This window comes from Scomber japonicus, chromosome 24 (assembly GCF_027409825.1).
Source record: "Scomber japonicus isolate fScoJap1 chromosome 24, fScoJap1.pri, whole genome shotgun sequence".
NCBI classification, from domain to species: Eukaryota; Metazoa; Chordata; class Actinopteri; order Scombriformes; family Scombridae; genus Scomber; species Scomber japonicus.
The window spans coordinates 12,946,725-12,960,098 of NC_070601.1; the positions used below are offsets into that span (position 1 = coordinate 12,946,725).

General features: G+C 39.1%; 1 protein-coding gene across 1 annotated transcript; it reads right to left on the reverse strand.

Annotated features, from left to right (window-relative positions):
- On the reverse strand, positions 1-9,653 carry enpp4 (ectonucleotide pyrophosphatase/phosphodiesterase 4). The gene is made up of 8 exons (XM_053314703.1): positions 9,569-9,653; positions 7,239-7,494; positions 6,531-6,821; positions 6,294-6,398; positions 4,995-5,193; positions 4,742-4,915; positions 4,214-4,483; positions 1-2,485 (listed from the first exon to the last, which is right to left on the reverse strand). Exons 2-8 carry the CDS (start codon positions 7,491-7,493, stop codon positions 2,382-2,384), a joined length of 1,398 nt encoding a protein of 465 aa, XP_053170678.1. The 5' UTR covers position 7,494; positions 9,569-9,653; the 3' UTR covers positions 1-2,381.
- Positions 9,654-13,374: the final 3,721 nt, after the last annotated feature.

The window sequence follows — 13,374 nt, forward strand, 5'->3', positions numbered from 1 at the left end:
CCAACATTTATCACATATTCCAAGCAGCTTTATTCATTTAAATGATCTCATTAAACCACTGAAATCTCTTGACAGGCCAAGCAGGATTTGCATAGTAACAAAAGGACTTTTTACACTTCTCAAAACTGGAAAACTACAAACAGTAACTTTAAGGATCGAACACAAATACAGTAGAGTGCAAAAGATGCAGCTTGCATGTAGCATTTTAACATCACAAATACACATAAATATGATAAATATGATCACCGTAAATGTGAGACCATCTTGCAGGGACAGGTTTAAACGTGTCACTTAATTTGCTGCAGCAGTATACAACAGTGTTTATGGGACATATGGTCTGAATTAGAAAACATACCAGCAGTGACAACAGTGCTAGAGTGAGTCATTGGAAACTGTCTCATTTTATTATGGTGATTCAATCAAAGCATCATAAGTAATTTTACATTTTGATGTTGAATAAAATGCTACACGCTGAACAAAGAACAGCACATGGCAAGACTTTGGATGGAAGTTTCTTCATGATTAGTTTCAGCAGCCAGAGGCACATTACAAACAAACACATGAATAAATGCATGAACAGTGTATACATAAGCACTGCATTAGAAGATAAGGCTTGGCGATATTGTGCAGTTTCATTGGCAACGAATTCCATGAAAATAACAAAATCAATGAGTTGAATCTTAACGCTTTCTGACATCTCTGCCCTGTCTGTGGCAGTCAACCCCAAGCCCATTGCTTCATTTTAAAAAACACTCAGTTTTTACATAAAACAGCTGGGCATTGTAGTTTTTGGCAAACAGCAGTAAACTGTATTTATTGGGAACTATTTTCAGCTGTGGATTAATACGTATTTGGTGTTCTAGTGTATACTTTGAGTCTATATAAACTGACATATTCATGAAGTCACATGTCAGCAATAGTTACAAATTGATGTGTTTTTAATCGTTTTTGATGACAACTGAGCTCAATGGCACAGACATTTTGGCTACACAGACAATAATTGTTGGGAGATTAATCATAGTTTTGCTCTTTTCATGGCATTCGCTGAATAAGAAACACACATATATAACCAGACGTATTCTTTAAACTCTCATTGTAACTACTCTCTACTTCAGCAGCTCTGTGATCAACAGATCTGATCCCTGAAAAACATCTGGCTGTCCTATCAATATGCCCTGGAGCTAAATACCAAATCTGTGGAATAAAAAAAACATGCCCAAATTTTAGTGAATAAAAATGGGCTCCAAAATGCTTTCTTCAAGTTTGCAACCTTAAAAATCGTGACCTGAATTGAATCTTGTAACATCTCTAAAATATAGGTGAGTAACTAATATCATAAATAATAGTAACAGTAATAGTACCAACAATTTTGCTTAGGTTCCCTTTAGCTGGGGACAAAATCCCCCTGTAAGAAAGTCGTTTTTTCAGATGGTGAATATGTCTTTGGAGAAATGAACTTTCTTTGGTATAATTCATAAACATATATAAGTACAGAATGAACATCTGGGACAACTACACTTAGTGAACAATTTGCATAGAAATCTCCAAAATCTCAATTTCCTCTTACTGTGGCATTTATATTGAATATCACCTTTTATTCTGTAATTTAATATTAAACATGTATAAATTCTGACTCCAGATGTGAGTTTTTATGGAAGCTCATACTGTATGGATAAATGGGAGAAATTAAAATATTATTTAGATGATATCATACTCAGGTGTCAGTGCAACAAATAAACCTCAGTAGTAACAGAACTGTGTAGATACAGAAATCTGAAGAATAAAGACCAAAAACAAAAAACAAAAGAAAAGCTTTCAAGACAATATCACACTTAAATAAGCAAATGGCTCCCTCTGCTGACAAAAAAATAACACTACAACAAAAAAATATAAACATGTCTATTAACAAAATTCCCAAAGAAACATAAAATAAATGTTCAACAAAAGTCTTTTTTTTAAATCTCCCAGAGTAAAATTATAACCATCCTCCCACCTAAAACTTCAATATTTCCTCAAAAACACATTTTATTCCTCAACAAAACTTCACTGGCTTCTTGTCACATGTTCAAGTCATCTCTGGTAACCAGATTTTAACAACAGTAACATTATAGAGAGTACTGACAACTACAGTATTGACCATTTCTCACATCTGTTTTTACACCAGTGTACAACTTCACAGCAGGATAATCAGGTACCAGTCAACCTTTTAAAACAGCATGTCTTTCTACTGTGTGTGTGTGTGTGTGTGTGTGTGTGTGTTTAAGTGAACACACACATACACAAATGCCAAAGTGAAAGCTAGGGCAGCGGTCTAAGTGAGTAAAGTGCAACATGTCAAGTACCTATTGGAGTAAAGCAGGTGAAGACCGGCTCTGAATGGTTTACTCCAACAAAGGGTCGTCATCATCATCGTCGTAGTCAACCTGCAGCCTCTGAAAGGGACGGGGGCCTGACGGGCGGCGCTTGCTCATTAATCTAAATAGACCTGAAGAAAAACAAGTATTTATGATTTAATTATGAGCTGGAGACTCATTTCAGTACATGACGACTGAAACCTCAGGGATTGAGAGTTACCTTTCCAAATCTCAATGTCAGCACTGGAGCTCTTGTTGCACCTTCTCTTTCAACTGCGTTCCAGCTTGGTTTTCAAAAGCAACACTTCAACAGTCTGTCCCGATATCTGAGCCACTCTTAACTTATCTCTGTCCAAAGGCATTTCCCCTCCAATTTAAAAAATGCTAATTGTTTATATTGTTTGGACCCTTTAAAACCAGGTGTGACGATTGAGTGCTTCTCTCTTTAGAGTCAGACGCAACTTGAGCGTGTTTTAGATGATTTTCAAGACATGTGACCAATGAAATGTATTGTGATTCGCTGAAATACATGTTGGAAAGCGATACTCTTTATGGGATGCATATTTTGTTTGTTTGCTTTTTTCCAGCGCTCTAGCTTGTCTTAGCCTCAAGTTTTAGGAGTAGGTTTTTAAATATAGGTTTTAGAACATTTTTTAGAGGGTTCCTTAAAGGCCCTCTCTGGATGTCACGTCCATGGGTGTCCAAGATTTTTGGAAAAAAATGTAATCTTGCAATAATTCTCTTCACTACCAGCAGAACTAAAATCAGCCCCAACTGTGAACATTTTTAAATCCAGGTTAAAAACACTTCTCTTCTCCTGTGCTTATGATTGAACTCTTTTAAAGCACTTTACATTTTAATCTTTCATTTGCACTCTATGTCCTTTTAATGATTTTAAAGCTAATTATTATTTTATGCTCTATTCTAGCATTTTATTTCTCTCTTTCTATTTTTCTGTACTTTGTTTTTATTATTAGTGTGGGGGGTGGGGGGGTTAATTGTATGTTTTAATGTTTCTCAAATTGCATGTTTTTCTGTTTTATGTAAAGCACATTGAGTTGCCATTGTGTATGAAATGCGCTATATAAATAAAACTGCCTTGCCTTGCCTTCAGAGGACTGAAACTGCTCTGGTTAAAGTCTAACTAATGACTTACAGCCTGTTGTAGAGGTAGGCTACGTATTTTATTTCTTATTGTTCTCAACTCAGCTTTTGACCCACATTAAACACTCACACTCTTCATCAGTGATATGGGTCTGGATTGGTTTATTCCTTATCTGTCAAACAGATCCTTCTCTGTTGTGGTTGGAGGTGCGTTCTCTTCTTTTGTGGGGTACCTCAGGGGTCCATCCAGGGTCCCATTTTATTCTCTATCTACCTGCTAGCCCTGCAGCATATTATGCAGAGACATAACATTGACTTCCGTTGTAATGTGCATGATACTGTAGGTCTTGATCAAGTGTGATTAATAGTTTCATGTACAGTCTCTGTGCCTCATCTAATATTGTTAAAAATTAAGCCCTCAATCAATGCTTAGGGTTAGGGTTGTTTTACCTTTTTTTTTTTTTTAAACCCACTGCTGCCAGACTTTAAACAATCTTTTCAGAGAAGCACATAACACTAATCCTGGCTGCTCTTCACTGGTCACCTGTCAGTTTATGAACTGATTTGAAGATTTTATGGCTCATTTTTAAAGTCTTACTAGTGGTTGCAAAATCTCACCTTATCACAAAGGTTGACAGTATCTTTAACAACACTGTGGTAACCCATTTTATTATTTAATCCCCTTTTTATAGCTTACTTGTATGTGTCCTGCTCTCATAATAAGTAAATACACTGTTGCAATCATTCAGGCTTACCAGTAATTGTAGTGAGCACCAGCAGGACGCCCACCACCATGCCGACCACCAGAGGGACGTCCCAGCAGGTCTCAGCAGCCAGCATACACCGAGCCTGGGTCAGGGTACCGTTGTTGGGCTCCGGGGGCACCGACAACAGGTGGCACATTAGCGGATAAACGTCCACGCTTTGTAAACTGCTAATTCGGTAGCCCTTACGGAAGCTGGGCCCCACCGCTGCCAAGAAGGGGTGCATGCTGGGTAAGGAGTTGTCATAGCCGTGATCGCCCACTGAGAGACGGAAGGAGAGAGAAAGAGAGTTGGTGGGTGATGGTGCAGTGAATATCTTAAAGTGTACATTTATACATACATATTAAAGGAACTATTTGTGTGTATACTTGTGTCCTAGCCCCATCAAATGTTAAAATATACCTTTCAGCTACTCCAAAGCTGCTCCACATTAGCTCAGCTGTTCAGATAACCACTTTCTTATTAGCAAAATTTCTGTCTATCCCAGTTCAGGAGTAAAAGATTGTAGAAGATACATACATCTGGGAAGCGTGTTTCCTCGCTGTATTATGGTCCAGCCCTCGTCAGCAATCAGTATGATTGGCTGGATGCGCTCGTTGTTCCGGTAGTGCAGCCTATCGGGAATGGCCTTCTTTAAATATGCGGTCATGTTGGGGTGGCACTTTTTCAGCTTCTCAAACACAACATCTTGATCTGCATCAGGAATATGGATTCATGTGAGCATTAAATCTGGACTTCTACATCTCATGTTAGCTGATGTAAGTCTGGTTACCTTTTTTTGGGATGATGGCTGTGACAGGTGAGAGGTCCACCAGTGTGTAGTTGTCGGGGTGGACGCACTTATCCAGCTGTATGAGGCGTTCGGCCGAGCACTGAGCCATGCCGTGGTCGCTGGTTACCATGATGTTAATGCGACCCCAGAGCTTTTTCCGCTTCAGCTCAGACACCAGCAGGCCGATGTTGTCGTCAACCTGATCACACGCAACCAGACACAGCCCATCAATACCCCAAATTCCTTGTGAAAGGTGTTCTGCCCACATGTGATTAACCTTCAAGTGAGCTGAGTCAAATCGTGGCTACTTTTATTGCATATTTATCAAGTAAACATTTCTGCCAAGCAAGAGCACACACTTAATTGCTCTGAGGAAATGTTTCCAAGATCTGCTGCTTTCATTTAGCTTTTCTAATTGAATCATTTAATTAATATAAAATACATGGATGGAACCTCTGCTGCAGGGAAATATACAAACATCACATGAGAAAACATCTAACCGGTTACTCAATAGAAAACAAGAACCAACACATAATCCAAAAAAATGCTGGTTGTTTTTCGGTGCATGAAAATTGCACAAACATAATTTCGTAACTGTTGACTCAGAGTTCACTAAAGGAGTGGCTACACCTACCAAACCACATACACCTGTGTGTCAGTACAGGATGTGCTAGAAAAATATTTTTACTACAGCAGAGATTTTTCTAAAATAATTTCTCAAAGCCTTACCTTCGGTTAAACTGACTAAAAACTATAATAACTGGACAGAGGTAACCTTTTTCTTTCTGTGGTGAGTGGTGTAAGAGTTAAGACCCCGACCATGAACCACAATGTTTCTGGGTCATGTCAAGCAAGGACGTTTGTTCCAAGTCATATCCTCTCTCTCTCTTTCTCTCAGTCCCTCATTCTCTACCATCTGTCTCCCTTTTAGCCCTCGATACATAAAATGTTCATAAATACAAAAAAAAATTGGGACACTTTGAGGTGATCTTATATAGACAATGATGCACTCTACTTCACATTGTGGCGTTCTTTGTCTCAAACTCACTCATTATTTTCATATTTCAACACAGTGGCTTACTTACTGTAGTCACAGCTGTGTTTAACAAGTCAGAACGTCCACTGGGAGAAAGATCCCAATTGGGCTTGTTTATGACATATACTTACAAACTTTTCATTTAGAACAACAGACTTCAGGAACATCTGGTGTCTTTTGGACATTTAGTTTTGTAAGCCAGGCACAAGAAAACTCCTGAGGATTTGATATATTAAAAATACATATACTTCCACAGTCTGTACCTCCTTTAGGACTTTGCTCATAGCAGTGGTGTTGTCGGGGCCGTATATGTGACCTGAGCGGTCAGGTTCCTCCCAGTAGAGGGCTGCGAACATCACTCCTTGCTCCTGGGGGGATGAGGTGTAGGGTACAGAATGTCAGAAAATAGATGTTCATCCTTCCAGACATCAAGTATATAGTACTAACTTTTAGAGCAGTGACTTTAAATAACATAAAGCTTAGTAAGGTAACTTTTCTACCTGCCCGTCCCCCTGTATCCAGTTTGTCACGTTCCCCAGTCTCTCCTGGAACGTAACATTGGGATTATAGTGAAAGTAGTGCGTCGCCATGTGATTGCTGATGTTCACTTCAGAACCGGGCCACATCATGGCCGCCGTCTTGTAACCGGAGTCCTGCGCCGAGACCCAGATGGGCCGTGCCTCATTCCACCACATGGGGTCGGTGCTGCCAATGTGAAAGTACTTCTGGCTGACGGGGTCGTACATGTTACTGGCCAGGATGCCATGAGACTCAGCGTAAAGTCCTGTCACCTGGAGAGGACAAAGAACATTACTGAAGTTCTCAGGACGGCTATAAATCATTGTTATGCCAAAATTGTGAGTTTGAGTTGATTCTACCTTTTAGCTCAAATGTTAAAGAGCTTCATATTCACTTAACTGTTATCATTTCTCCTCTATATTAATTTCTTGACTTATTTGCTTTTGTATTATCATCCTCAAGGTTTCTACATTTTATTATAATGGCTACATTATTATGGATATGAGCACCACATGTGTTGGAAACCTATTATTTTTATTAGGGGTCCTCTTGGGAACCCAAATGAAGATAAATGGAAGTATGAAATATATTGCTGATACAAACACAAACGAAATGTCTTAAGATAAACATCTCATACTGCGGTCTCACATGTCTTCTACACTTAAAAACAGCACATGCAGCATGGTTACCAGGCTGTAGTGGTTGGGAAACGTCTTGGTGATGAAAACATTTGTGAGCTGCTCTACAAGGACTCCCTCGCTGTACAGGAGCTTCAGGTTCGGCATGGGGAACCTGCGCAGGTAGTCGGCTCGGAAACCGTCGAACGATACCAGCAACAGCGGCAGAGAACCCTGCTGAGCCGTGGTGTTTTTTGTCGCCGTGGTGTTTTCTGTCGCCATGGCACAGACGCCACACAGGAAGCCCAGCAGTATTTTTAATAACATCCTAAAGAGAGATGAAGAAAAAGACAGAATAATTCACATTTCTTTTCATGTTAGAGAGTCATTTAACTTTAACTATAACATAATGTATACCATATATTTTCAAGTAATACATGAGGAATTAATATTGATGAAAGTTTTATATAGCCTTGAGGAATTAATAGTGCAAATTTAAAACAGAGAGGTGCGAATTTAATGTAATATTGTATTGTACTCTTTAGAGAATCAGTGAATCTGAAGTTAACAACCCATCTAAGAATCTAAAAACCAGGAAAAGGAGAAAGAAAAGAAACTCCTGAAGGAGAATTAAAAATATATAAAAATAAATCAGCTCCTTCAGTTAATTATTAACCCATACATGTGGACAGTAATAGAGTTTCACATCACTAAACTGGATTTCCTGACATTCGCACAAGCAGAAAACACATAAATGAAAAGGGATGTGTATCTTCATGCTAACAATATACTTTGGTACCAAACTTTGGCTTTACAGGAAATAAAAGTGAAAGCTTCAACTGCCACAGACCTGGTTGTAACGGCTGCTTGTGGTAATACCATCTAATGTGAGGGTGGGGGTGGTGTACATGTGTATGGAGGTTTTTTTTTTATGGTAGGTTTGTTTTTTCTAAGAAAAACCCACACAATTTGTCTGTCTGCCCATGTTGGAAACCATTATGGTGCTTTAAAGGTGACTTGTGTAATAGAAACACATCTCAGAAGCAAATGCAATCTTAAATTGTTGAATAAAATGAGTCTATTCACTCTCTCAGTACTGCATTTATTAGACTCCTGCTCATGTTGTATGCCCCAAGTCAAAGTCCTGTTTCATACGCATCAAATAACAAGAGGAAAGAGACACTACTGCATATTTCAAGCTTGGTTTGACACAAAGTGTAAGCTGGAGCCTCTTACTCTTGCTCGCTTCCATCAAATATCATTTTCGTATTTGCTTCTTGAAAGGAGGGAGTTAAGCCACTCCAAAAAGCAAAGATCACAAGCTGTGATCTCGGAGGCGCGTGAAATTGGGAGTAAATCTAAAGAAATTAGATTGACTGCAACCACAGCCGGGATACGACTGGAAGACAGAGAGACATTGAATCCCTCTGCTGCCTCTCAATTTGATTTAATTCACATTCAATGAAGCCTTTAAGACTTTAGTCGGCCATATCTGCTCTAGAAGACGCTCATAGTTACTCAAGTAAAATCTAATTTGTGAATATGACAATTCAAGTGGTGTAAACTGAGGATGATGCTAATTAAATAAGGCACTCAAAATTAACATTTAACTGAGACTGTGCAAAGTACACCCTCTTGCTTCTGCCACATCTTATTCTGAACATATAATAACCTGCATCAAACATACTACAGTTGCACGAATTAGTCAATTATTTGAAACAACCATTAATCATTTTGAGTCATGTTTTTAAAAGGAAAAATGTCTATTAAATTATCTAATTTTTGCTTCTTATATGTAAATATTTTCTGGTTTCTTTAAACCTTTATGACAGTAACCTGAGTATGATAGGGTTGTGGACAAAACAAAACATTTAAGGGTGTCATATTGGGCTTTGGGAATCAGTGATAAACATTTACTGACATTTTCTGAAGCAAAAATCTAATCGATTAATCGGGAAAACTGACTGAATGCATGCATAATGGAAATAAGAATGTAAATGAGTAATTCATGGCAATGTTTCTTTATGTATAAATATTATGATAGTATGTACACTTAAAGTGAGTTCATATTTCCTTCATTGTTGACTTATTTGTGAGTAAACAACCCAACTGTCAACACTGTTCAACAGCCAACGGAAATGTCAAATAAATGGCAGGAAGTGTCAAATCTCTGAGGGAAAATTAGCGATGAAATGTCATTAATTATTGCATTAATAATATAGACCGAAGACAAAGCAGAAGTGAGGAGGAAGAATAGAGAGCGGGAGCTGTTAACATAGCAACAAATGTTATTATTACATTATTATCGGCGGTGCAGCTTGTTAGCAGCTTGCGGGCAGTAGCAGCGGTTAGCTTGCTAATAACAGCGTCTATATATAAAACTGTGGCTTTCACAGTGTTACCTGTTACAGAGCTAACAGCCAGGCGTCCTCCAACACAGCAGCACTCAATAACTTTCCTCTGTTGTCTATTTACGCAACATCTCCAATGAACTTCCTCAAAATAACCTGCGATGTTATCGAGCTAGCGATTATCATTTGAAGCAATTTCCGTTGAGAAATTTCAATAATAAATGCCTCGTTAAAAAAAACACATTGCGTCATACGAAAGACCGATATGTAACTATCTATAGTTTAGTTTTTAACATCAACAGAAAGTCAATTTGTTATTTCCACTTAAGAGAAACGCGTTAATACGTGTAAAATACTTTGTTTATACGTTTAAAAGATATCAAGCTTTAATTCTGACGCCGTCTTACGCTTCACTTCCGGTCTTGTTGCGTCTACCTTGACGTAACCGTCAACCGACACCTTGGCTGAATTGGCAGTTCGAGCAGCCAATTAGCATTCCGAGTTTCGGGGGTGTAACAAGTATGGGTGACTAGTCTGTTGACTCAAGATACTCAATAGCTGTTGTACACTTGTTATAAATGTTGGCTGAAATACGAGTACAATAACTCACTATTGTCCCTCTGTTTTGTTTTGTCACGTCACGTTAACATACCTCTGTGAGATACCATTGTGGTAATTGAGGCTAGATTAGAAGTGCATGACCAACAGCAACACAATGCCTTTCACTAAATACATTGTAGCACTGCATTGCAATCCCACACTTGCATGCAGACTCTAATTCATTAACTTATCCACGATCTTCAGTCAATCTCTATCAGCATCATGATAAAACTACAAGAATATATAGTTAAACCAACCTTTAGTGTGTGTCTCAGTCCAGCTTCATATGGCCCTCCTACACTGTTGAAACACTCATGTTAACTAAATGATGTTAAAGCATGAATTTCACTTTTGTATTGCACACACAATGACTATGCTGGTTCAGTGCTTGGTCTTATGAAGTCTCAAAATGCAGAGAAAAAATACCATAGTCCTACTGGTGGATTTGCAGGAAGAGATACAGCATATACTTTACTTCACTGCTCACCAATATAAAAAATCTGTTTTTAGAAGAATAATTTATTAGTTTCAGTTCATACAGACCTGAAACTTAGAAGAGATAGTCACGGTGATGAGATAATCAGCCGCAGTTATTATCAGAGAAGCAACGTGGTAATGGAGGAAGTGTCATGAACATGTTATCTGTTTGATGCAATGCTAGAAGAAAAAAAAAAAAACCCAACTCGCTGAGACTCAAAGGTTCACTTCTAAACAACAAACTAAATGCAACAACTTTGCTTCACATTGCTTTTTATTTCTCGATCTGATTTTATTTTAAAACCACCACGCTAATGAGTCTTTTGTTTCACTAAATCTAAAACTGCAGAGTTTAAACTTACTTTAAAAAACACACACAAAAAATGTGTCACTCAGAGCTGTCCCTGCTTACATGCTGGGGTTTTGGTACCTGGCTAAATACACTAAAGATGCTCCTTTAATAGATGCACCGTGCACCTGTAGCGAGTGAATCATTGACATAATGGAGCTTCACTACTGGCTCACTAAAAAAACTGGAAGTTGTACTCTCCTATAAGAATCACTGCTGTCTTTTCCTGGCAGTGCCTCTCCGCCTGCCCCGTCCAAAGTCCTGGGCTGCTTTTGATAAGGGTGGCACCGTTCACATCGCAGTCACTCTGCTCCACACCTTGACTCGCTCCACTGTCTTGGAAGGACTCCTGTTTGACCTCTTCACCCAGGATGGAGAACATATACGAGACCCCAGACGATCCTGAGAGAACCTATGAAAACCAGAGGTCAGATGATATGAGGACCTATGAGAACCCGGGGTCAGATGATATGAGGACCTATGAGAACCAGGGGTCAGATGATAGGACCTATGAGACTCCGTCGTCTGATGTAGATGAGCCGACCTACGCCGTGCCACACGAGATGCCCTATGAGAACACCTTACAAGGCATTGGAATAATACCTGAACCCCCTTCTAGCCCTGCACCCAGTCCTCCCACCGCGGAGAGGCGAGGCAGCGCTTCTTCTTCCTCCTCATCCTCCTCGTCCTCCTCATCGTCTTCACATCATGAGGAGGAAGAAGAGAAAAAGGAGATGGAGGGTGAGAAATCAGGATCGGATAAGGAGGAGGAGAAAGAGGACGAAGAAGAAGAGGAAGAGGAGAAGATAGACGTACAGGAGAGGATCGAAGAGCTGAATATGAGGAGCGAGTCTCCAGAGGAGGAGGAGGAGGAGGAGGAGGACAGGAGGAACTCATCACGTAGATCATCATCTTCGTCATCTTCATCATCGTCATCATCTTCATCATCTTCATCCGCTTCTGAGAAGGAGGATGAACCAGAGCCTGAAAAGGATGATCTGGATGTCACACTTTTCACAAAGGTAGAGAAGAAATGCCGTGTTTATTGATTTCAGCTTAACTTCATTCTGTGGTATGTATGTGTGTATGCACAAATATTACACGCACAAACGCACACACACACACACACACACACACACACACACACATACACATAAAAAGACACACACCGTTCGCATGCTCAAATGAAGAAACTTCATCTTTGACTTGTAGGCCTCATAAATCTCTCTCACAATCACTTTCATATCAGTTCATCATAAACGTGTGTGCAAGGTCAGTGAAGTATCTCACACAATAACGTGTGTACGCATGTGTGTACACGTGTGTCTGTGTGGGTGTGCATGACAGTGTATGTGTGTGTTAGCAGGAGTTAGTCTGATTCTAAATATAAGTTGAACTGACAAGAATGTTCTGAGTCAGTGTTGGGATAGTTGGGGATGGTTCATGTCACATGCACATGTGAATTCCCAGTGTGTGTGTGTGTGTGTGTGTGTACATGTCTTTCTATTTCTATCTTTGTGAGGACCAATTTCTGTTGAAAACTAGCATTGTGAGGACATTTCCATGTAGTGAGGACATTTCTGTTTAGTGAGGACATTCTGGCCGGCTCTCACAACTTCAAAGGGTAATTTGACTGTTAAGACTTAGTTTTAAGATTAAAGTTAGAACTACTGTAGGTTTAGATTCAGTTTAGGATAAGGGTTTAAGTATTCAGTTATGATGGTTAAGGTTAGGGTATGGGGCTTGGGAGTGCCCGTCTATCTATCTATCTATCTATCTATCTATCTATCTATCTATCTATCTATCTATCTATCTATCTATCTATCAATCTATCTATCTATCTATCTATCTATCTATAAAATATTAACATTAAACCTCTGCACACACCCAAATACTCTCACACTCACTCAATTTATTACACAATCTGCACATTCCCCACTAAAGTCCAATTTCACAGGTATAAACAGGGATCGTAAATCTGAGACTTTGAAACTACAGCAATATAAAGTACAGCAATATAACACAGAGGTCACTGAAGTAGAACAAGAGCGCCTTTACACCTTGTTAAAGACATCCTTGAGTTTTTCAAATATTTTCTTGAAGTGACAGCATTGCAGTAGCTCACACTTTCAACACTGAGAGCAATAAGATAAATCTAGCTGATATGCCATCAGTAGACATCAAAAAGTAGTTATAGTATAGTTTTCCATTGGAGTTTTAATTACAGGGAAAAGCTGTTCCTGTAGGCCTAGGGCTAAGAGGTGTCAGGTGTCCATTGTATTGTTAGGTAGCTTTTAATTGTTGTTTGATTCCTTATTAGCACATAAATCCACCACCCCCCAGCTAACTGCCATCTGTCAAAATATGCCAAATACTAAGGAGTAGACAGATGCCTGAAACTGTCATTTGTGACAATATACTGTATTTTTCA